The 23,551-nt window shown below is 50.0% G+C and overlaps 1 protein-coding gene across 2 annotated transcripts in view; it reads left to right on the top strand.

Moving 5' to 3' along the window:
* Nucleotides 1-23,551, top strand: part of LOC135820641 (platelet glycoprotein V-like) — a gene marked incomplete at its 5' end in the record, with an annotated part of 171,686 nt that overhangs the window by 139,191 nt on the left and 8,944 nt on the right. For both annotated transcript variants that reach the window (XM_065333674.1, XM_065333673.1), the window contains 2 exon segments: nt 5,665-5,775; nt 6,843-6,935. In XM_065333674.1, coding sequence (XP_065189746.1) covers nt 5,665-5,775; nt 6,843-6,935 — 204 coding nt within the window.

The raw sequence follows: 23,551 nt of genomic DNA, 5'->3' as shown, positions 1-23,551 counted from the left end.
AAACTGGCTCTGAACAGAATTAATTGTAATTTGTAACCACCTTGCTCGGCATCCCTACACATTACTGCATGTTTTCTCTGTGTTTTCTTCACTGCATGCTTACACATACACACACCCATTTGAATTATATACAAACTTTGTGCTTTAGAATTATCATGTTATGATTCTTTTAAATATTTCCTTCTCTCATAATATGGGCCTCAACCAGCGAAAACAGCCCTTAGGGTCAAATTTTTCAAAATTCCTTTTTGGTTAGAAATTAATTTTGTTGAAACACATCTACTGAAGGACCTCAGCCAAGAAAAATTTCAATATTCCGATTCAAAACGAGTGTATACACCAATATATTCAAGGTGTACTCCAAATTGGTGCAATGTATGTATGCGATGTATGTTTACAATAAATATTCAGCATTCTAAGATGGGTAGGCAGCTTGAATACCTTTGAAAGAGTGCAGTAAGCAGCTAGAATGACAAAGAATAGCTGAAGAGTGCGAAGACATGATCGACTTATTTGCAGCTGCATCCTGCGTGGAGTCGTTCCGCAATGACGGTCTTCCATTTCTTCCTCCGCAGCTGACGACACGACGTCGCTGCCGTCACTAGCCCCAGACTCAGAATTTATCTCAGGTGATGACTCCTCATCTTTCGACTCTGACGAGTCATCGACCACCTTGAGCCGCAACGCAGCAGGAGATGACGGCTGAGATTCCGCCTCGCTGTCGACATTGATGTCGGAACCAAAGAACGTCTCATCCTCACTCTGACCTTCAGCAGCTACTTCAGCATCCACTCCCCACCAGGTCCGAGCTACATGTACACAATGACTGCCGCGTGTGCTCTGCGAACAGCTCTGGCGTCCGCAGCCATCGCAACAAGATCAAGGAACACTCGAGTCGCCACTCGACACCACTTCAACTAACAAACTTCAAATAAATTCAAGCAAAGAGTTCAAGAAGGACTCGCCGCACTGTTCGCAGCGCGATCAAAAAACCGTTGAACGTCACAAATAAACCTTTTTCTTGGAAAAATTACGAAACCTCTAAGGGTCGTTTTCGCTGATTGCGGCTCATATTATATTCGTTCTTAGCAGGAACCGGAGGTTTTTCCTCTGGTGAGAAGGCAGAATTGCCTGTGCTCTAAACGAATTCAAATAAAAGAAACAAACAAACAAACTTGTAATCTGATGTAGTATTGACGGTTATCCTTGCTCCTTTTTCTTTTCTATAAATTAATCCTTGGCCCTCCATCATAGTCCCTTCTTGCACACCTGATGAGCCTCCTTATCTATGCGACTAAACGATCGTCATGTGAAACACTGTTTGTTACCGCTGCTTATTGTCCATCTAAATTGTCATAGTCGAAGTACAGTGCTGTTTTACTGAGGGGGTCGGGTTTGCATAATTCTTCCTTCCCCTTATATTGATCTTTGCATCTTTTAAGCCACACAAGTTGGGTGGAATGTTCTTATCTATACGACGAAACGATCGTCATGTGAAACTGCTGTTTGTTACCTCTGCTTATTGTCCATCTTAATTGTCATAGTCGAAGTACAGTGCTGTTTTTACTGAGGGGGTCGGCTTTGCATAGTTTTTCCTTCCCTTTTATTGATCTTCGCATCTTGTGAGCCACACAAGTTGGGTGGAATGTTGCTTTGCGTCCGTGAATTGCGGTTGACTGTCCAACGGTCTTGTCAGTAGAATCATCCACATGCATGAACCACCGTCAACGTCCTTCACAGCTGAGACTTTCTGCTCGTGCTTGTCTTCGTTGCGCTCACCTTCCCCTCCTTATGTTATTTCTATGAACCTTCCAAGTTGGAATGCTGTTGGAGAGCGCCTCCAAGATGTTTTAGATTGGTTTTTTTATTTTATTTTTTACTATATTCATATACCCAACTCATAAATAATACAGAAGACAATGGTACTGAGACAAGGACAAACGTGACAACTACTGAGAAGGGGCTGCACCGAGGTGCAGCAGTGATGGTGGGGCATTGATGGCTCTGCCGACCTGAGGTCTCAGCATCACGGCCAGAAACACGCACCAAAAACAAAAGATAGAGCTGTAAGGGTCACCAAAAATAAAAAGAAAGCAAGGGCAAGCAGCAGCTAGTACTACTGTGCAGCGCATTCGTAGCAATGGGAGTCGTTGAGGGGGCACTAGAATGTAGGTGGGTCGACAGGCAGAATGTCCGTGGACCATCGCCAATCCTGTCGACGGAGGTATTCGTTGACGTTGCACTTAAACTTTTGAAGATTTTTGCGAGTTGGGGCGGAGTCTAGAAAAGCTGGCGACAGGGAATTCCACAGCTGGATTGCACAATGTGGGAAGCTGCGGAGAATGGTGTCCGGTGCTTGACGCGGTAGGGGATTTCGTAGCTGGTAACTGTGGCCGGCGGCCATGCGGAGATAGTTTCGAGTGCGAGTGGCGTCACGGGGCTCAAGCCTTGGTGGGAGGACTGCTAGCAATTGAGTCGGACCGGTGATGAAATGCAGTTTGTAAGTGTATGTTAATGCAGCAACGTATCACCGTAGGCTGAGGCTCTGGAGCTCCGTCCCGGGACCAATGATGCGCAATGCACGGCGTTGGATGCTATCTAGGCGTGATAGATGGGAGGAAGCAGCTCCCATCCAGACGAGCGGAGCATACTCCAAAACGGGCCGTACAAACCCCTTGTACACCGTGAGGCGGCCTTCTTGGGAGAGATAGGGCGCAGCTCGCCGCAGGAGGCCCAAGCGCTGATTGCCACGTATAGAAACTGCGCGGATGTGCTCCGCGAAGGACAGCTTCGGATCAAAATTCACCCCCAAGAGCTTTATTGTGGATGACTCTGGCACAAGGTTGCCTCCAAAGAGGAGAGAGGGCAAGGATAGCTGCGCTCTTTGCAGCGTGACTGTCATAGCCTGGGATTTCGACGGCTCAAACGCTACACGCCATTCCTTGCCCCAGTCTGACAGATGATTGACGTTGTCCTGAAGCAAGGCAGCAGCTGTGGGAGGTCGTTACGGAGAAAAGTGTACAATGTCGTATCGTCAGCATAGGCTTCCAGCTGCGTGTTCCCAGCAAGGCATGGTGATACGTCGTTAATGTATATGAGAAACATGGTCGGCCCCAAGATGCTGCCTTGTGGGACTCCAGCCTTGATGGGGTATGGACGGGAGGTTGTACCACCGAAAACACACTGTATACTTCGGTTAGACAGGTACGATGTCAGCCATGCAAGGAGGATTCCTTGGATGCCACATTGCTGTAGCTTGAAGAGGACACCTGCGTGAGAGACCTTGTCGAAGGCTCCAGCGATGTCAACTGCAAGTACGCGTGCTGCACCCCCGTGTCCGATAGAGGATGCCCAGGAGTGGTGTAGCGCAGTAAGAGCGTCGGCTGTACCCAGATTCCGTCTGAAGCCAAACTGATTCGCTGCAAGCAGTGAGTTACCCTCGAGGTAGTTCGTAATTTGCATGTTGATAATGGTCTCCATTACCTTGGATATCACACTAAGGAGGGATACGGGGCGGTAGTTCTTGAGCTGTGAGCGAGATGAGCGTTTATGCACAGGAACAACACTGGCGAGCTTCCAGGCCTGAGGTTGGTATCCGTGCCGGAAGCACAATGAGAAAAGCTTGGTCAGGACTGGTGCGAGTACCGGAGCGCATTCTTTCAGGACACGGGGGGAGATGCTGTCCGGCCCCGTGGCTTTCGACGCGTCGAGACGACGCAGGAGGCGGTGAACATTCTGGATGCGGAAGTGGACGTGGGTGAGTGGAGGATGTGGGTGAGCAGGCGCTGGGGTTCCAAGGGAGGCACGATGTAGGTCCCTGTCACCCAGGCTGCACTTGCCAGCAAAGAAGTGGTTATCCAGTAAGTAGTAGAACATCAGTACCGTCGGTCCGTGTCGTGCAATGTTATCGCATGAGCTGGTTGTTTAGTAACTGATGGCGTTAGTGGATATCACAACGTTACTTGCAGTTCCTTGCTCCTTTTTCTTTTCAACAAATTAATCCTTGGCTCTCCATCCGACTAGGTTTTTCGTTAAGTTTCGTTTTTGGCGATTTTCCGGCCAGCCGATTTGGGGAACGCCTAGACTTGAAGCGGGAGATTACAAGAATTTGGTCCCTCACCCAGGTTGACGTGGTCCCTGTGGTTTTCGGTGCCCTGGGAGGCTTGGTGAGAGAGACTCCTCAATGCCTTCGGACTGTGAAGGAAGGAAACCTGGGTATTGTGCAACATGAGGCTATCATATTATAAGGTTCGGTTAAAACTCTAAGAACTGACCTTAACATGTAGATGCACATCTGCTGCGTTGTCATGTTCAACAGCCAAGAGACTTGAATACCGATGTTAAAGATATTAACATCATGTACTAACGACCAATCGTTACACGGATTGAGACTGCTACACTGCAGCATTCGATGCTACAAAGGCAGAACTCGTCTCCCTATCTGTGCTAGCGTTCTTTCAGCACGGCAATGCACTCCGGCTTGAGACAGACGCTTCAGTCCTGAACAGCCTCGGGTACGCTGCTTGGCAAGACGACAAGTGGCGCTTGCTTCAATGTGGCGGTCGCTATCTCTCGGACGCTGAAAAACGCTATGCAGTCATCGAGCTTGAGCTGCTAGCAGCTGTATGGGCCGTACACAAGTTTTCCCTGTTCTTGTCCGTTGCACCGTTTGAGCTCTGTGCTGACCATCGCCCACTTATCCCGATCTTGAACTCGTATTTTCTTGACCAGATCGAGAACCCCCGATTGCACCGTTTGACACTGAAGTTGCGCCCGTGCCAGTTTGTTGTCAAATTGCGCAAAGGCACCTAAAATGCTTTTGCCGACGCTCTCTCTTGGCATTCAGTTGACACACCTCACAGTGATGAAGAATGTGGCGAGAATCCAGCCCTCAGTGCGCCCGCTGTTCGCGCGTGCCTACAAAAATGATGACGGCCATAGCGAAGATCTCCGCTTGAGCGAGCTACTTGAAGCTGCGAGAGCTGACCCTGATTATCAAGCCCTTGTGCACCCCGTTCGTCATGTTTCCCCAACTAATTCGGCTAATGCCGACCCTGCTGTCAAGCCATACTTGACCGGCCGTGATCAGTGATCTCGTCCTTAAGGGCCAATGCGTTGTCGTTCCTCCTGCCCTTCGTTTCCTGTTTGAAAGTGGTTGTGGCACGAGTAGAAAAGGGAGTCAAAGCCAGGGTGTTGATTCAGGAAAAGATTTGCGCAAGGAGTTATCGTGTGGAGCGATGCATATGTAGATAAATTTGTGTAGTGACAACGACTAACAAATCTCTTGGCCTAGCATGCAATCTTAAGTTATGTCTGCAATGACAGTGGTAGATAAAGGGGTTTGACAGCGAGCAAGATAACGCTCTGCAGTCGGAGTCGCCACCTGCTCAGTACAGATCCATTACGAAATGAGTGGAAGTGCTGGCTTGAAAATGCAGAACATGAACAAGCAGTGTCATGTGCCAGTGATTGATTGTGATGCACCTCCTGCATCTCTTGTTCAGGGCGTCATTTGAGACGGCTCGAGGATGATGTATGCCTATGATGGTTCGCAGCTGCCGCAGATGGAATGAGTCCCATGTGGATACCTCTCTGCTGGGCAGGCCCCATGTCCAATAATTGCAGTTCATCAACCATCGGTTTTGATTGTTTTCGTTCTTGCAGGTCTCAATTCAACATTTTGTTCCCAGAATTGTGACAATGCACCAAAAGGAGAGTCTACTTGCAGCACTGGCTATAGATGTATGGGTGCTTTATGGAACTATACATGCCACAGTAAGTATCTACTGTTAGAACACCACTCTATACATGCCAAAGGAAGTATCTACTGTTAGAACACCACTCTATACATGCCAAAGTAAGTATCTACTGTTAGAATACCACTCTATACATGCCAAATGAAGTACCTACTGTTAGAACAACTCTCTATACATGTCAAAGTAAGTACCTTGACTGACTCACGACTGTCATCCAGAGCACACAAGAAGTCCATCGAACCTTCGACTCGGCAAACCTGCAAGAAAGCACCACTCCCTGCTAAATACACAGTTTTTCGGGGAATTCATCCCTCATTAGAGAGGTTAAGTTTCATGTAAAATTCTTACGTCCGTGAACTTTTACGTCAAAAAGTGAAAAAACTCACGTAAAATTTGACGTGTTTTACGTGAGTTGACTGTCCCGCAAGTAACTTCATGACGTGGGTTTTTGGAAGTTTCGCTTGGTTATCCCGACCAAATTTGTGTGAGTTTCCGGAGTTGCATCGAGTTTTATCGAGTTTGTTGGAAGATTTGATATTTGTGCGAACTAAACCCGAATCCTGCCAGGCAAAATTTCACGTCACGTCGCACGTGTAACTTAACTTCTAAAAATTACACGTAACGTGAGATTTGCGCCACGTTTTGAAAAAGGGCAAAAAACGTGTAACTTTTAACCTCTCTATTAGTTGAGCTCGAGTAGGCTGAGGAAGATTGTGCCTGAAAAGCACCACTTATACTTATAGTGCTCTCCAGCCTACTCAAGCTCAACTGATGTGGGGTGAATTTCCCGAAATACTGTGTATTGAGCAGGGAGTGGTGCTTTCTTGCAGGTTTGCCAAGTCGAAGGTTCGATGGACTTCTCGTGTGCTCTGGATGGCAGTCGTGAGTCAGTCAAGTGTTAAGTAAAGTTGGCGGAATAGTGCGAGCTCCGGTGTGGGGAGCAAACCCTTTCTTACATATCAAAATTTTCCTTTAGATTATACTGTTTCTAATTTTCATTTTGATTTCATCGGCGTGTTACATCTTGTGTATTTTTTTGTATTCTTCCTTCTTTCCATGTCATGTTGAATAAAAACGGCGTTTCAGTAGCAGTGGTAGACATATCCGCGACGTCTGACATACTGAGTAACCTCACAGATGTGCAGCCAACACCATCCTCACTTCCACTATCAGACACCTGTAAGTTACACATTAATACAGCCTTCTTGTAGGCGTTAATACAGCCTTCTTGTAGGCGTTAATACAACCTTCTTGTAGGCGTTAATACAACCTTCTTGTAGGCGCTCTCAGCATTTGCAGCCTCAGGAACAGAGTTGTATAAGTACAACGCGTTTTGCACCATTTTAACCGATATATATATTTATTTTAAACAAGAAGTGAGGCAGAAAACATTAGAAAATATACAATCTATGCGTGCATCTGCGCAAGAAAACACCACCAGCCAATTAGGATATGTGAAACTAGTATTGAACGTTTTCATTCCCTTCTTCTCAAAATGCTACAGGCGGTGATGGCAATTAACTAAGAGACTGAAAAAATACAGATGATGAGTTCAGAAAAACTGCAATCCATTTATCCTTCTTCTTTTCAATCAATTTATCCTTAGGTCTCCCTCCGAGTCCATTCTTGCACACCTGATGACGTCCTTTTCTATACGGCGAAACCATCGTCGTTCGAAACTGATGCTTGCTACTGCTGCTTATCATCCTTTTAAGTCGAAGTACTGTTTCACTGAGGCGTTTGAGTTTGCATGATTCGCGTTTCCATAGCTTCCCATGTTATTGATCTTTGCATCCTGAACCCACACAAGTTGTGTGGAAGGTTGCTTTGCGTCCTGGAATTGTGTTTTGACCGTATTGTCCAATGGTCTTACCAGTATCGTCATCGACTTGCATGAACGTCCACCAACGTCCTTCTCAGCTGAGACTTTCAACTCGTGCTTGACTTGGTTGCGCTGACCCCTCCCCTTCCCCCCCCCTCCCCCCCCCCCGTTATCATATACCTTAGAATCTTCCAAGTTGGAAGGCTGTTGGAGTGCGCATCCGAGATGTGCTAGAGCTGTTAGTCGGTTAGTTGTACATTGTCAGTACCGTCGGTCAGTGTCGTCCAATGGTATCGTATAAGCTGATTGTTTAGTAACTGGTGACGTAAGTGTTATTGTTGTTGTTGTAGAAGTTTATTTAACGTCGCACCGCAAACAGGTGATTTCGCCTCCTTTGATACATATGGACGACAGAAGGAATAAGAGAGAGGGGGGGGGGGGGACAGAAGTATGCAGAGAGGAAGGGTAGAAATAAATAAGCAATCAACCTCAGGGCTACACCAAAGCAAAAACGGAATGGGAACATACTACAAGTATAGACAAAATAGCTTCATACAAAACACGTTTACTATTCTTCAGTCCGCTATACAACAGAAACACACTAGCCGAAAAGCACTTAAACGGAGCCATGATGCGCTTTTAGCAGGGCACAGCACTGAAGGTGGCTGGGCTCGGAACGGAGATCAGGCGGGAGCTGGTTCCACAGGACTGCGCCGATGAACTGCATGGTCGCTTGACCCGCAGGACCGGGCCAAAATGGTACTCGAACGAGGTGATGTGCTGCTTCCCGAGTGCGGTCACCAGTAACTCTCACGAAGAAGCTGCTGAAGAGGGAGCTAGCTCGGGAGAACAGACAACGACGGACAAAGATGAGGAGCTTAATGTTAAACATGTCCTCCAGGGTGGTGAGGCGGAGCTGTTCAAAGATCGGGCTCGTACGCGACCACGGTGGCAGACTGAAGAAGCCGCGGATAGCGCACTTCGTTAGACGAGTGAGGGGCTCCATGTTGCCAATTTGAAGTGACGGATAAAGGCGTTGGAAGCGTACGACAACCTACCCTGGATCATTGACCTGTAAAACAGGATCTTTGACGCCAGGGTGAGGCTTCGGCGGCTTCGCCACAGCGCTTCTACTGACTTCCGCACCTGCTGGATTGTGTGATTGACGTGAGGCTCCCAGGAGAGCTGCCCATCTACCATTCCGCCCAGGTACCGCGCTTGTTCCACAACTGCAGGGGCTGCATTCCCACAGCGAATTCGAATGTTATCTGTGTCAGGGGCTAGGCCCCTTGGGGTAATCAACAGAGCTTGCGTTTTCTTTTGGTTCAGCATTAGTCCGCGGTCCTCCAACCACTGCGACAGGCCAGTGATGGCTGTGCTTAGAGAAGAGCACACTTGTTCGCAACTGCCCGAGGCTTCAATTGCAATGTCGTCTGCAAATTCCTGGTTTGTGATCTGCTGGGGCAAGCAGCATCGAAGGTTACGGATGCATAGTGTGAACAGGAGGGGGCCGAGGACGGATCCTTGTGGCACCCCTCGACTGCATGCGACGTATTCCGAGCAATTTCCGCCCACAACTGCGCGTTAAAGCCGCTCACTCAGGTAACTAGTGAACCATAGCTGGACAGTACCGCCGACCCCAATGTCGGATAGCTCCTGTGCCAAGATGGTGTGTTTGACACAGTCGAAAGCCTTCGACATATCCACGAATATCACACATGTGAGTTTGCGCTCATACTTCGCTTTCAGCCAGCGATGGACAGCTAGCACAAGAGCGTCCTCCGTGCTGTGGTTCTTCCTGTACGCGAACTGCGAGTCAGGGAGAATACTGTGATCGGTCAGAAAGGATGTAAGCTGAGCTTTGACGATCTTCTCGAGGAGGCGAGAAACGACTGGTAGTAAAGAAATAGGTCGATACGCAGTAGGCTGACAAGGGTCAAGGCCGCCACCTTTGAATAGCGGCGACACATTAGCAATTTTATCCTGACGGGGAACACACCCCTGACATAACGAAGTATTGAAAATCATGCTGAGCGAGGGAGCCAGTATTGATGTCGAGTTTCTAAGGACAATACCCGGCAAGTCATCATGTCCAGTTGCTTTTGATGCGTCAACGGACTGGAGAAGGGCCGTAATGTCCTCCGTCGAAACAGGCGCAAATTCCGTGAATGCTGGTGCTTTACGTTTGGCTGGTGCGTTGGCGCACAGCGCGTCTGGTCTAGGGTCATGTACAACTTCGCCAAAAGTTCGGGAGAGGATTCCAACAGGTACTTGTGATGGGCTTTAACATTTCGCTCATCCAGTCACCACGTTTATCGTATTCCAGAGCTTCCGTCCATCCTTTCCGGCGTACTGAACATTTTAGGGCAACTTGTAATTCCCCTGGAAGCAAAAACTTCGTGGCTTTTGGACATGACTTTTCAAGGAGTGACTGTGGTCCACACAAATGCTTCAAAACATTCAATCGACATATCTAAAATATCTACAGGATCAAATAGTGGGAGTAGAGTCTCAGTCTGGGTTGCCACCACTCAACTGATCACCGCTGAAATCGTTTAAAGGGATAGGTCGATCGACGCCATGTTGTATGTCAAGGAGAAGCTTCTCCGCGTCCCTGGTCGTCTCCGCTGTTACCTGAATGCCTTCGGCAACATCTCCGCGGAGACCAAGGTAGCGCCGCAGCGCTGGTACTCATCACCGCTCGAGGATGCCCAGGAGCAAAAAACACAGGCAACTCCAAACATTTCAAATTTCCTCCGAGAGATATCATAGTCGTACCACCATTTCCCGACAGTGGCAATCAGATCTTGCCTTCTCCTTTGTGACCAAGGAAACATCATCTAGGCTGCTGGAAAAGGCGTTATCATCCACGTTGAGGTCTGGGCTCTTCAGTGGCTGAACGACTTCCATTTTAAACTTGTTCATCTTGCTCTGCTGCACGAAGTGACGATTGTCACATCTCTGCGTTTTGAAGTTTGGACATCTTGCTGACCTGTTCGCATGCAGACAGTCGTTTCAGGGATAGTGAAGATTTCAAAGCGCTAGCTGCTAATGCTATTCATTTTCCATTCTTCTTGCACCTCGATGCCATTTTCTTGCTCTGTAAAGTTCTGAATGAAAAAATAGCTACGACGAGCAAAAAATGAATAGCAGTGAGTGCAGTACTTTTCTTCCCATGGCGCCTGAAAATGAAAAAGAACGTACTACCTAACACCTACTTAAACCAGCACAGCCCAATAGATGATAATTGGTCGCGGATCAGATGTTCGGTTTCCTTCAAGCGATGCATTAGCTTGCTGAGAGACATTGTCATAAGCACTTACAGTATGTTTATAGCCAGAGCATTTTCTGCGCCGTGGCTGTGGATAGCACTAGACTAATCATAATGGAATAGTATTATCAAATCAGCAATGCCCAGGGTAGGGCGGAAGCCAACCTGACGGGCAGAGAGGACCTTATCATATTCCAGAAAGTTGACAACGGTCTGATCGATGATGGCTGTTGCAAACCACCAGTTCTCAATTGGGAAAGGCCTTTCCGCTTATGGCATTGTATTCGTTGCAATGTTGTATTTCGACTCCGCCGTACCGCTGATGTTGCTGCATGGCATACGCTATATGCGCTGTGTGCGTTTTGCTGTATACGCTGTTATGTCCAGTTTTATATGCGTATGTTTTTGCATGTACGCTGTTTTTGCATGCTATAAATAGCTGGTGTTATTAGTGTTCAGTGTTAATTATTCGATGAAGTGAAATATACTGTGTAAAGGAAAAGAGTTGTCCTCGTGCCGTGTGGTCGTACGATCCTGACAATTTAGAGAATCTTAGAGGGTTCACAACATTTGGCGACCACGCCAGGATAGGAGCGAGCATGGCAGAGCAACTACACAATTTGGAAGCCAGTTCTATCGCCAATGGAGTTCGGTTAGGATTAGAAGGCGAGTTGTTGATAGAACATGTGGAGCAGAGGCTCCAACAGTACAAGGAGCGTGAGGAGCGCAGTGCCAGACGGCGAGAAGAGGCGCTCCGCACCGAGTTTGACAAAACACTAAAGGAGATTAACGAGCGCATCGCCAATTCGTATGAGGGTGATGGTAAAGCCGCGATGGGAGGCACAGAGGAAGCTTCCTGTCACAGCGGGGGGCGTCAACCGTTGATGAAAATCCCCTCATATGATGGAACGCAGCCATTGGAGCGTTACCTTGACCTGTTCGAGAACATCTGTTCCAAGAACGAGTTCGAAGAAAGCGAATGGCTGCTGCGACTGCGCATCACGCTAGCGGGTAGCAAAGCGGAGAGGATATGTATTGGATGCAACAATTACGAGGAAGCAAAGCGAGAGTTGCTTGCCTCGCTCGGAAAGACTCCGGATAAAGCGTGGAAGACATTGCTGACAGGCAAGCAGCGGTCAGATGAGTCGTTTCATCAATACGTTGTCCGTGTTTGCCGAGAGGTAGAGGTGTGGGCCACACTCGCTATGACAGAAGATGGCGAGGTGGACACCAAGTATAGCGCCGATATAGGTAAAATGGCCCCGGTGCTGCAAGCAATGGCAAAGCAGGTAATCTTGGAGCAATGCGGACCTGAGATGAAGACGTACCTGGTCGAACGGCAGTGCTACGGGATGTCTCTGCGCCAGGTACAGGAGCACGGCGCGTCTTACCAGGTCGCACACGGACAACAGGGTGATACTGCCAGGAAGCCAGTAGAACGATCCGTGCCAAGGCCCACGGCGTCGGCACAGTGCATGGCGATATCGGTCGCAGATGCAGAGAAGCAGCTGAAGTCGCTGCCACAGGAAGGGAGAAAGGATTTTCTGCAGCGAGAGAGACTCTGATGGAACTGCCTTAAGTATGGCCATATGGCCAGAGAATGTCGGTCAGGCTCGAGATGCACGAAATGCCAGAGGAAACACCACCTGCTAATACATGATGTGTTGGATAGAGCAGGTTACAGCCGGGAGAAACCGACTGAGATAGTAACGGAGAAGAATGTTGGATCGTGCTGTCTACACTCGCCAAGTGTGCGGCTGATGACCGGAGTGGCACGAGTTGAGAGAAGAACTCGAAACGCGAAGGTTCGCGTGTTCCTGGACTCGGGTGCTGAGGCGTCATTCGTGACTGCAGCGTTGGTGTCAGCAATCGATGCAGAACACGTTGGGGTTGAAAATGTAGAGGTGAAGCCGTTCGGCGCGGAACCAACCCAACAGCGCATGGAGAAGTACGCCATCACGATCCAGGGTAGCTCCGCTAGCATTCGGGTACGCGCGTTCGTGAAACCAACGCTAGAGCTGGACCTGAAGTGCGCAAGTCCGCAGACCATTGCGCAGTGGCACAGCTGGGGAGTAGAGCTGAGTGACAAGCCTCAACAAGGGACATCAGACGAAATACATATGCTGATTGGTGCAGACTATATCAACGCGGTACTGCACAGCAAGAAGGAAGTTAATGGTGAGACAGTGTGGAACACAGAGATAGGGAATGTATTATCTGGTCTAGCATCTGCACCAAGTCGTAACAGTCAGCCGGTGACCGTGTCATGTGTCACAGCCCACATCGACAAACTATGGCAGTTGGATGAACCTCCAGAACAACATCAGCACCTGCCATCTTTCCGGCTATGTCGCCAGGGCAGCGGGTACCAAGTGGGTCTCTTGTGGCGAAATGAGCGTCGCCCAACGGATAGCTATGCTCAAGCTAGAGTCATCGCAACGCGGCTTCTTGAAAAGCTGAAGAGGAATGGGAAGCGTGCGCTCTATGATGATGTGCTGATCAGGGAGTACCGCGAGCTTGGAGCAATTGAGCTGGAGCCATGTGAGAGCGATGCCGGGTACTATGTACCGCATCATGGTGTATTCCGCGAGCACGCTGCAACCACGAAGGTAAGAGTGGTGTTCAATGCCTCGGCGACGGCGCCAGATGGCAAGTCGTTGAACGACATGGTTGACCCTGGACCGTCGCTATTGCCGAGTCTCGCAGGTGTGCTATTACGGTTCCGTGAATATAAGAGCGCGCTGCAAGCGGACATCCGCAAGGCTTTCTTCATGTTCGCGGTTAATCCCGAAGACCGTCCGTACCTGCGTTTCTTGTGGCCCGGTCGAAGCGACAGCGATGAACTGTTAACCTGGAGGCTAATGAAACTGCCATTTGACATAAACTGCTCGCCATACATGCTTACTGCGGTGATTCAGCATCACTTGCAGGAGCTACGGGCGTTGTCTGCACCCGAAGAGCGAGATCGTATTGATCTCTTGCTCACGAGTTTCTACGTTGACGATTTGGTCTCTAGTGTCTCAAATGCCTCGGAAGCCAAGGAGATGCAAGAGTTCATCGTGCGTGTGCTTACGGATGCTGGCATGGAGTTACGCAAGTGGCGAGGCAACGAAATCCCGTGCGATCCAGAGGCCGGAGATAAAGTCCTCGGTCTGAAATGGAAAACCAGTGATGACTTGCTCAGCGTAGCAGCGCTAGGCGAGTCCGATAGGCCGTCTGTTTGGACCCGGCGATCCCTCCTCAAGTGTGTTGCGTCAGTGTTTGATCCGCTAGGTCTAGCAGCACCGGCAGTTGTGCCGGGAAAGATACTGCTACAGCAAGCCTGGAAAGTCGGAGGCGACTGGGATGATAAGTTGCCTGATGGCATCGCAGCCGCATGTGCGCAATGGTGGGGAGAGTTGGCCGAAGTGGTGAGCATTGACATACCACGTTGGATTTGCTGCAATCTTGACACGCCGATTGCGCTTCATGCCTTCGCCGATGCCAGTGAGAAAGCGTTTGGATGTTGTTTGTATGCAGTCGTCAATGGACAGTCGCACTTGGTATTTGCCAAGGCCAAAGTGGTACCCGTGTCTCCACCCACGTTAGCCCGCCTTGAGTTACAAGCAGTATGTCTAGCGGCTCGCTACGCTGAGTTTGTGGTGAAGAAGCTGCGCGTGACCGTCACGCAAGTCTATGGCTGGACTGACAGTCGCACTACCGTTCATTGGATCAGTAATCCATCGTACAAATGGAAAACATTTGTGGCTAACCGCGTCAGTCAAGTCCAAGAGATATCGAAGAAGGTCGGCATTGTGTGGAACCATTGCCCAGGCCTTCACAACCCAGCAAATTTACCGTTGCGTGGGAGTAGTGCACAGCAGATCCGTAGTCCGTTCTGGAGGGGCGGACCAACCTGGATCACGGAGCCCAATGACTGGCCCACCGCATCCTCAACCGCAGCTACAGATGAGTCCAGTGTAGAAGTACGAGTGTCAGCCACCACCTGTAGTCGAGAATCAGATAAGGAATGGTGGCTCCGATTCAGTAAATGGTCGAGGGCACAGGGCATAGTGACTCGGATGTTGCAGTGCAAGCACACTGAGCCTCGTGCTGAACTCTATTTTGCAGTGGACAACGTATTGTACCGCATCATTCAAGCCGCATGTTTCACTGAGGATCTTGAGCTGATCAAGCAAGATCAACCAGTGAAGCCCGGGTCGAAGGTGTATCAGCTTGCACCGTTTCTGGATGAGCATGGAGTGCTCAGAGCCGGGGGACGACTTCAGCACAGCGAGTCGGCGTATGGAGCCAAGCACCCAGTCCTGTTAGGCAAACATCGTCTGACCGAGTTGCTGTTGGAGAAAATGCATGTTGAAAGGATGCACCAAGGTGTAGAAGGAGTCTTGTTGTTCATCCGTCAGAAATTCTGGATTATCAGTGGTCGACGAGCGCTGCGCAACATTACTCAGCGATGTGTTACATGCCGCCGCTACAAGGCTAAGGCTGCCTCAGAAGTCTGCCCGCCGCTGCCAGAAGACCGAGTTGTTCACGAGAGGCCGTTCGCAACTACCGGCATCGACTATGCTGGTCCGTTGTACGTGCGCCGTGGCGAGTCATCTCCGAAGGTATGGATAGCATTGTTTGTGTGTGCCACCACAAGAGCAGTTCACTTGGAGGTGGTCGATAGTTTAAGTACTGAGTCATTCTTGATAGCATTTTGGAAGTTTGTCGCGAGACACAGTTTGCCGTCTCGGATCAGGTCTGACAACGCTACAACGTTCAAGGCGGCATCTGACAAACTGAGTGTGCCATGGATGTTCAATCCTCCAGCTGCACCATGGCATGGAGGCTTCTATGAGCGAATGGTTGGTACAGTGAAGAGTGCCTTGAAAAAGGTAATGGGAACAGCGTTTCTGAAGGTCCAGGAGCTTGAGACCCTCTTGTATGAGGTTGAAGCAGTGGTGAATTGTCGTCCGCTAACTTATGTGTCTGATAGCCTGGATGAGCCACCAGTAACCCCTGCAATGATGATGGGTAACATCTGGATGTCGTCAGAGAAGCCAGCAGGTACTCTGGACGCTGCGCAGATGTCATCGAGATTCCGTTACCTCAGTCGGACACTGGAGCATGTCAAGAATCGTTGGGAGGTGGAGTACCTAAGTCAGCTGAACAAACACCAACAGACCATGTCGCGCCCTTTAGCTGTGGGTGATGTTGTCTTTGTTCTCGATGATACCATATATATATACAGAAGTAGGGGTAGGTTGCACTTTTTGAAGCTCCCGTAAATCTGTCTTGGTAGAGCCCAGCCGGCATCAGGCCGGAGTGGAGGTGGTTTCCGTAGGGTAGCAGTAAGTGTTTCTAGTAGTGCTCGTAGAAATTGGTGACCTCCGCCATGCCTGGGGCCACCACGAGAACAAACACTCGCGCGACTGCCCTGAGTGATGAAGAGCTGAGGCTGATGGCGTCGTTGCCGGGCATTGAGTTATCTGTAGTAGTAGGCACTTCAGTCACGTGACAGGACCTGTCAAAATTTGCTGAGGTGAGAGTGCGTACTTGCGTGGCACCAGTCAAGTGCATGCGCTAAACTGTACAGGTACGTGCTATGCTTCGTTGTACGGGCTGATAGTTGGGTGCATCGTGTTGCTCTGACGGTCAGCTTTCAGTAGATCCCGCATACGTCATAGTGCGTACATTTTTGCGAGTTGTAGATCACGTACACTACCAACAAAGAGTTTTTTCACAAAGAACTGTTGTTTGCTCGCGTTTGAAACGTTGCTTATCGTCTTCAGCGTCGTCTTTCCATTCGGAAACAGCAGAGTTCTTGTTTACCAGGGTTTGCGCATCGCTGCGCAAGGAGACATTATGTACGTAGGCACTGAGAAGTATGCGCTTTAGGCGGAGGAGAACGACGATGCGTCGTCCTACCTGGGCGAATTCTCAAAGCGTACTGAAAGCCAAGTTTTGACACGGTTACGCTGGAAGGCCTACTGATGTTTACGAACAATCAAAAGGCACAGTGGCTGCTGGAGAAACCCTCTGATGAGGGGATGCTTTGATATACGCAGCCAGGCACGCTTCACCAAAATTTCAAAGCTCACCAGCAGGCAATTCATGACTGCTGCATGGAGCAGTTGAAGGATAGGGAGGCAGATATCACACCATGGAAAAAAGCTACCAACAGAGGTCCTGAAGAACTTCTTGCCCACTTGGAATCACTTGAAGTGGCATGACTGTGAGCACGAATGTCCTGTGCAGTAATTCGCGCGCGCGCGCGCGCGCGCGTACATACCCTCCACGTTGCGGTGTCCGGCGTACAACGAGGAAGTTCTCTGTTGTTTTTGTGCCAGAAGAATGTCTTTATAACTCTTACGCTTTGGTACCCGCCGGAGCCTGCCAGTATGTCGTTATCAGTTCATTTCACAGCAAACTGAAGCTGTTACTATGGGTTATTATGGCGTTGCTATGGGTTGCTATGGAGTTGCTATAGTGATTGCGGTCACAATTGCCGTATTCTTGCCTATTCTGAACTTTGATCTGTATTGTTTCGATCCATACAGGGTTGTCGGTGTAAGTGAGTGATGTGTGCTTGAAAAAAACACTCTGATGTTTTGTGACTATATCCACTGATGATACTTCGGAGATGCTGTTGGTGCCACAAATTGTATTGATCTCGCCTCATCCAACTGCCTATCTTCAACCCTTCATATCTGAGTGGTATCACTGTGGATTTCAATAAAATTTTCTGTGTGACCTTGTGATACCCACCACCATCGATTGCCGATGATAAACCTGGAAAAACGCGATTTCAAAAAATGGGGTGAAGTGCCTAGTAGTAGAAATCCTGAAAACGTTGGCCGCACTTGTCTCGGAATCGGCTGATCGGGAGACGCGCCTAAACAAACGGGTTGACGAGCTGTCAAGGCACCTCAAAGACGTGAACGAAGAGTTAGTTTCTCTCCGAGAATCCGCCATTGCCTTGCGAAAAGCTACCCCAAGGCCAGTTCAAACACAGCAGGGTACGGGTGCGGGTCAACCTTCGCGTAGGCGTACCAAAGCAGGCACTGCGGGTTCAGGTACTCGAAAGCATGACACCACGATGTCCCGTAGCGTCCCCAGCAACATTTTCCGTAGCGGTGACGAGTGTGATCGTGAAGAGGATGGCAGCGTCCCCTGCAACATCTCCCGTAGCAGTGACGAGTGTGAAGGGGATGGCGACCAAGATGCAACCTGTGTAGACGAAGACAGATTCCAACCAGTCCAGAACTCAAAGCGGAGCAAGAAGCAGTGCGTGCTCCAGGTGATCGCAGACGACAGCTGGAAGATGGTGTCGTCAGAGCCTCCCAGGGCGAAGAAAGCTGTGCTGTACGTTGGCAACCTAGGCGACCAATGCACCGAGGAACGCCTCAGGGAGTTTGTGCAACACAGAGTAGCTGCGGTTGGGACATCTGCGGATGTGCACGATTGCAGTATGCACGAATCAGCAACGGGCAAAATCTCAGCGAGACTGACAGTTGACGCTGCAACAGTTTCTACAATTACCTCTGCAAACTTCTGGCCCCGGCCACTTTATGCCAGGCAATGGCGTTTCAAAGAAAGCAGTGGAGCACGCCATGATAATTCTAACCCACCTGCCAAAACTGATGACATCACCAAGTCTGACCCTCCTCCTCAGAACAATGATAGTCTCCCACCTGCCGACCCTCTCCTGAGCAATGACCAGTAAGACGTTGAAATTGCTGGTTACGAATGCCTTTGGTATCCGTTCAAAGTTTGGCGAATTTCAGCACACCCTTCTGGCATCTGATGCAGATATTGCTGTAGTCACAGAAACCAAGCTGACCCTGGATAAGATGACGCAAGCCGAAGTGACTCTTCCTGGGTACTCCCCTCCAGTAAGATGAGACCGAACACCACAGGGTGGAGGCGTGGCTGTGTGGGTGAGATCCCACCTAGCTTTCCAAGAGCTGGAAGCTGTTCCAAACCTTGATCAAGAAGTTGTATGGCTTTCTATCCGCATAAGACCTGGCCACAAAGTTGTCTTGTGTGCTGCCTACCGCCCAGGGTCTCTTCCTGGCAACGATATCAGTATGGTGGATTACTTGGACCAGACCATTGACGTTGCCCGGGTGGATGCACAGCACCTCATCATCGCTGGCGATTTCAATGCGCACAACACTGCCTGGCTGGGCAGCAGTAGAACAACTCCAGCTGGGGAGAAACTGGAGGACCTCTGCGCACTACATCACCTCCAGCAGCATGTGACGGAGCCTACTCGTGGAAATGCCCTCCTCGACCTCATCATGAGTGACCTGGGCAACCCGACAGTCCGGCTCGGCCCCCCAATCGGTAGATCTGACCACGCCACCATCTTGGCAGAATTCAAGACAGAACTATGTCGAGAGCCCAAGACGGCCAGAACAGTCTGGCGATATGGCCGCGCTGACTGGAACAGACTAAACTACCACCTTAGGAGTGTGGACTGGGATGCCCTCATGTCTGAGGATGCAAACAGCAGCTGCACCAATATTACCTCTGCCATCCTAGATGGAATGAACCAGTTTATCCCATCCCAACTTCTCTGTACTCGGCCCTCTGATCCCGCTTGGTGGACGCCAGCTTGCAGCAAGGCCGTGAAGGCGAAACAGAGTGCCTGGAAGTCCCTCAAGAGACGACCAGACTCGCCCCAATGTCAAGCTAACTATACTCTCGCTGTCCACCGGTCTTCTGATTGCCTACATGATGCCCAGAATCACCATCTAGCAATAGTCCGTGCACGACTCCAGACCGGCAGCCTTCGAGACAAACAGTGGTGGTCAACCATCAAGCAGTCCATCGGAACCTCCCGAAATAGCTCCATCCCGATTCTTGTCGACCCTGCTGGCAAAGAACATGCCACAAACATTGAGAAAGCAAACTGCCTCAGTCACTACTTCGCGGAGAAATGTAGCCTTGGTGCCAATGACCTGCCAGACACACCTCTTCCCCCTATTCGCCAACGCACAGGCAATAGGCTGAAGACCGTACACTTCCGCCCTGCCACAGTCCAGCGAGCTCTCAAGAACCTGGACGCTTCTAAAGCTACTGGCCCTGACGGCATTCCGGCGCAAGTGCTCAGGAAGTCAGCGCAGTCACTCGCCAGCCCTCTGGCAAAGCTATTCACCCAGTGCTTCCGGGACGGGGTGCAACCTGCATCCTGGAAGATCGCGAACGTTGTCCCTATTTTCAAGAAAGGCTCCAAGTCTACCCCGAAGAACTACCGTCCGATTTCCCTCCTCTCTATACTCTCTAAGGTGATGGAGGCCATCATCAATCGCAGCATCACTAACTTCCTGGAAAGCAATCAGGTTCTCTCCGGACGGCAATTCGGGTTCCGACGCGGCCTGGGCACGACTGATCTTCTCCTCTCACTTCAGCATGAGTGGAGTCGGACGTCCAATGCTGGGGGTGTGACCCGAGTCCTTGCTGTCGACGTGGCCGGCGCATTTGACAGAGTGTCGCACCGCGGTGTAGTTCACAAGGCCAGATGTCTTGGGCTAACTGGCCACCTGCTCTCATGGTTGAAAAACTACCTAGAGAGCCGCCAGATCCGGGCCGTAGTTGGTGGACAAACATCAGCCACACACGCCATCCGAGCAGGTGTGCCTCAAGGAAGCATCCTGGGGCCCACTCTCTTCTTGATCTACATTAATGACGCTGAGGACCACCTTCCCCAATCGACCAGCCTTGCCACGTACGCAGACGACACAACGCTCTACAAGTGTATTCGGTATCTCGGCAACCTCGCAGCTGACTGTGATGATCTCCAGACCGCCGTCAATGCCCTTGCTGCCTGGGGTGCGACCTGGCGAGTGACATTCGAGCCCGCCAAGTCGTACCTACTCCACGTCAGCCACCACCGTCGGCCCTGGGACTGCCCTCCGGTCACATTCCAAGGTGAAATGGTTCCTGAAACCCAGTGCCTGAAGCAACTTGGGATAGCCTTCGACAGTCAACTGACATTCTGCCAGCAGATTCGACAGTCAGCCCTGCGCACCACACAGCGACTGGGCTTCCTGAAGAAAGCCTCAGCAGTGCTTGACCCTGGCTGCCGACTCACGGTCTACAATGGCTTTGTCCGCCCAGTCTTAGAGCATGGCATGCTAGTCTGGATGGGAGCTTCTCAGACGGTGCTGGCCCAACTCGATGCTGTACAGCGGAGAGCCCTGCATCTGATCGGCGAAGGCGCATATCTGCCAAGCCTCGAACTCCGGCGCAAAGTGGCTGCTCTCTGCTATCTCTACAAAATCCACTACATGACAGGCCCACAGATGCTAACCCGAATGCTGCCCCCCTCCCAAGCAGTACCAGACCACGACCAACATCCTGCCAACACCAGGCAGCAGGCGCGGGTGGCGGCCGGCCACCGCTACCAGCTGCAGTCTGATATCCCAGCCAATTCTCGCAACAACGTCCGCCGGTCGTTCCCTGAAGGAGTGCTGGACACCTGGAACCAGTTGCCTCGCCAACACCTCCTGGATCAGCCCGACCAGAAGAGGTTGCAGTCCTTCAAGTGCAGCGTCCACCGATTCCTGCGCTCGAGCCACTGGGACTGGGCGACCGACCGGCTGTAGGGACTCTGCGTGGTGGTTTTCTGGACGTTACTGTGAGAGAGTGAGTCTGTGCACAAATATTATGTATTATTACGCGTCTGCGTGAGTGTGCACGTGTGTGTCTGTGTGTGCATGTGTGTGTGTGTGTATGTGTGTGGTGTGTGTGTGTGTGGTGTGTGTATGTGTGTGTGTGTGTGTGTGTGTGTGTGTGTGTGTGTGTGTGTGTGTGTGTGTGGTGTGTGTGTGTGTGTGTGTGTGTGTATGCGTGCGTGGGTGCGTGCATGCGAGTATGTGTGTGTGTGTGTGTGTGTGTGTGCGCGCGCGCGTTCACGCGTGTGTGTGTGGGTGGGTGGGTGGGTGCACATGGTTGGTATGTGGTGTTTATTTGAGCGTATGATAATAATCTCTTCAATAATATTAATATCTTTATTTCAAGATTACCCAACGCCGGCGAACGCCTATCAGGTTGATCACCTATTTGAACATGCGCATATGTGTGTGTGTATGATGTGCCCTATAGCTCACTTAGAATTATTATTGTTATACACGTAGATCATGTCCATGATGCCTTTCCTCTGCGCAGGTCGACCGCACTATTGTTTTTAAGATTCACATACTTCCTCCGCGTCATCGAAATTGTCGCAGTTTGACTAGTGACTTGTCACTTGTTACTGACAACTCCATAAGCTAAACCATTCAAAACTTATTACACAGTATGATAGTCTGAAGACTAGAGTAACGTTCCAGGACAGTTCGACTGAGAGTTTTCATGCTGAGATGAAGTCCTCGTCGTCGCTGATGTCAATTGACGCAAAAATATTGTTCCGAAATATTTCAAGGAAGGTTGATAGTTGGTCGCGCCTTATCTCAAACGCTTTGACTTTCTCCACAGGACAAGAGCTGCTATGCTTGTCGTCTGCTAGCTCTGGATGATTTCTACTTCACCACCAACGAAGCCTAGTAAGAATACACGATCGTTGCGAGGTAGGTTGATTACCGTCGGCGGAATCACCTCGATCTTGAAATGAACTTTTTTTTAGCCGTGGCATGCCCATTTATTTTAGCTGTTTGGTCACAGCTCATGCAGCTCAGGTAAGTGTACTATCGCGTCCAGCGCGCCCTGTTTTTCAGCATCACTGGTATACCATGGTACGGCACCTGCGCGTGCATCACTAGCACTACGTGTAGAGTCTACACGGCTCTTGCAGGTACAATCATGTACGAGTCGTACTGAGTGTCTCAGCCAGAGCGACCAATTTTTTCGCTGTTGCAGGCATTTAGTTTGCTGACCCCTCGATGTTTCTCCAAGCGCTGTCATTTGTTCCACGAAGTCATTCTCACCCCAGCTTAGGTCAAACAGTGATGAGGCTTGAGTGAATGGCCATAAGCACGAGAAATGTGCAGGCTGCAACGCCTGACTGATCTCCGCGAGTTGAAATTACCATCGCAGCGACATCAGCGAAGAAATTGCGTCTAGTTCAAAAATTCGAGGTACCAATAACAGAAAATAGAACTTTACCGTCACCCTATACTGATGACTATCGCCTATATCCCATTCCCTGCCTCTGGTACGAGTGCTGGTGAGTAAATACCCCGTTTTATATCAAAAGTCAAACTGCGACAATTTCGATGACGCGGAGGAAGTAATTATTACTTCTGCATAACGCATTACATACTATGATCATGCTGGCTCCATCCCTTATCTCCTAAGCTACCACCCCCGCCCCCCCCCCCTCCCCCCCCCCCCCCCCAGTGCGTCTGCCCAGTGTTGACTCCAAGACCCACGGTCGGACGAGCTGCCCAGGCCTCACCACCACTGCCGTTTCCGTGCTGCCTTCTCGATACATACGTATGTACACTGTATATCATGTGCACATTCACATGTCTGAAGGTTTGTGGTTTTTCAATAAAAAAATAAAATAAAATAAAATACCAAGCGCAAATAGTTCTGGCATTTGGGACGGATCATCGAGTTATTCCCTGGTCGAGATGGTAAGCGTCGTGTTGCCAAGGTTAAGTTGAGTACCAGTACCCTGTTGAGGCCGATCCAAAGGTTAGTGCCGTTAGAAGTATCGTCACAGGACGTGGCTCCTGGGCTTGCAGATACCGCTCAACCTGCTATCGTCCC

This window comes from Sycon ciliatum, chromosome 7, assembly GCF_964019385.1.
Source record: "Sycon ciliatum chromosome 7, ocSycCili1.1, whole genome shotgun sequence".
NCBI classification, from domain to species: Eukaryota; Metazoa; Porifera; class Calcarea; order Leucosolenida; family Sycettidae; genus Sycon; species Sycon ciliatum.
This window is presented reverse-complemented; position numbering and strand designations above follow the sequence as displayed.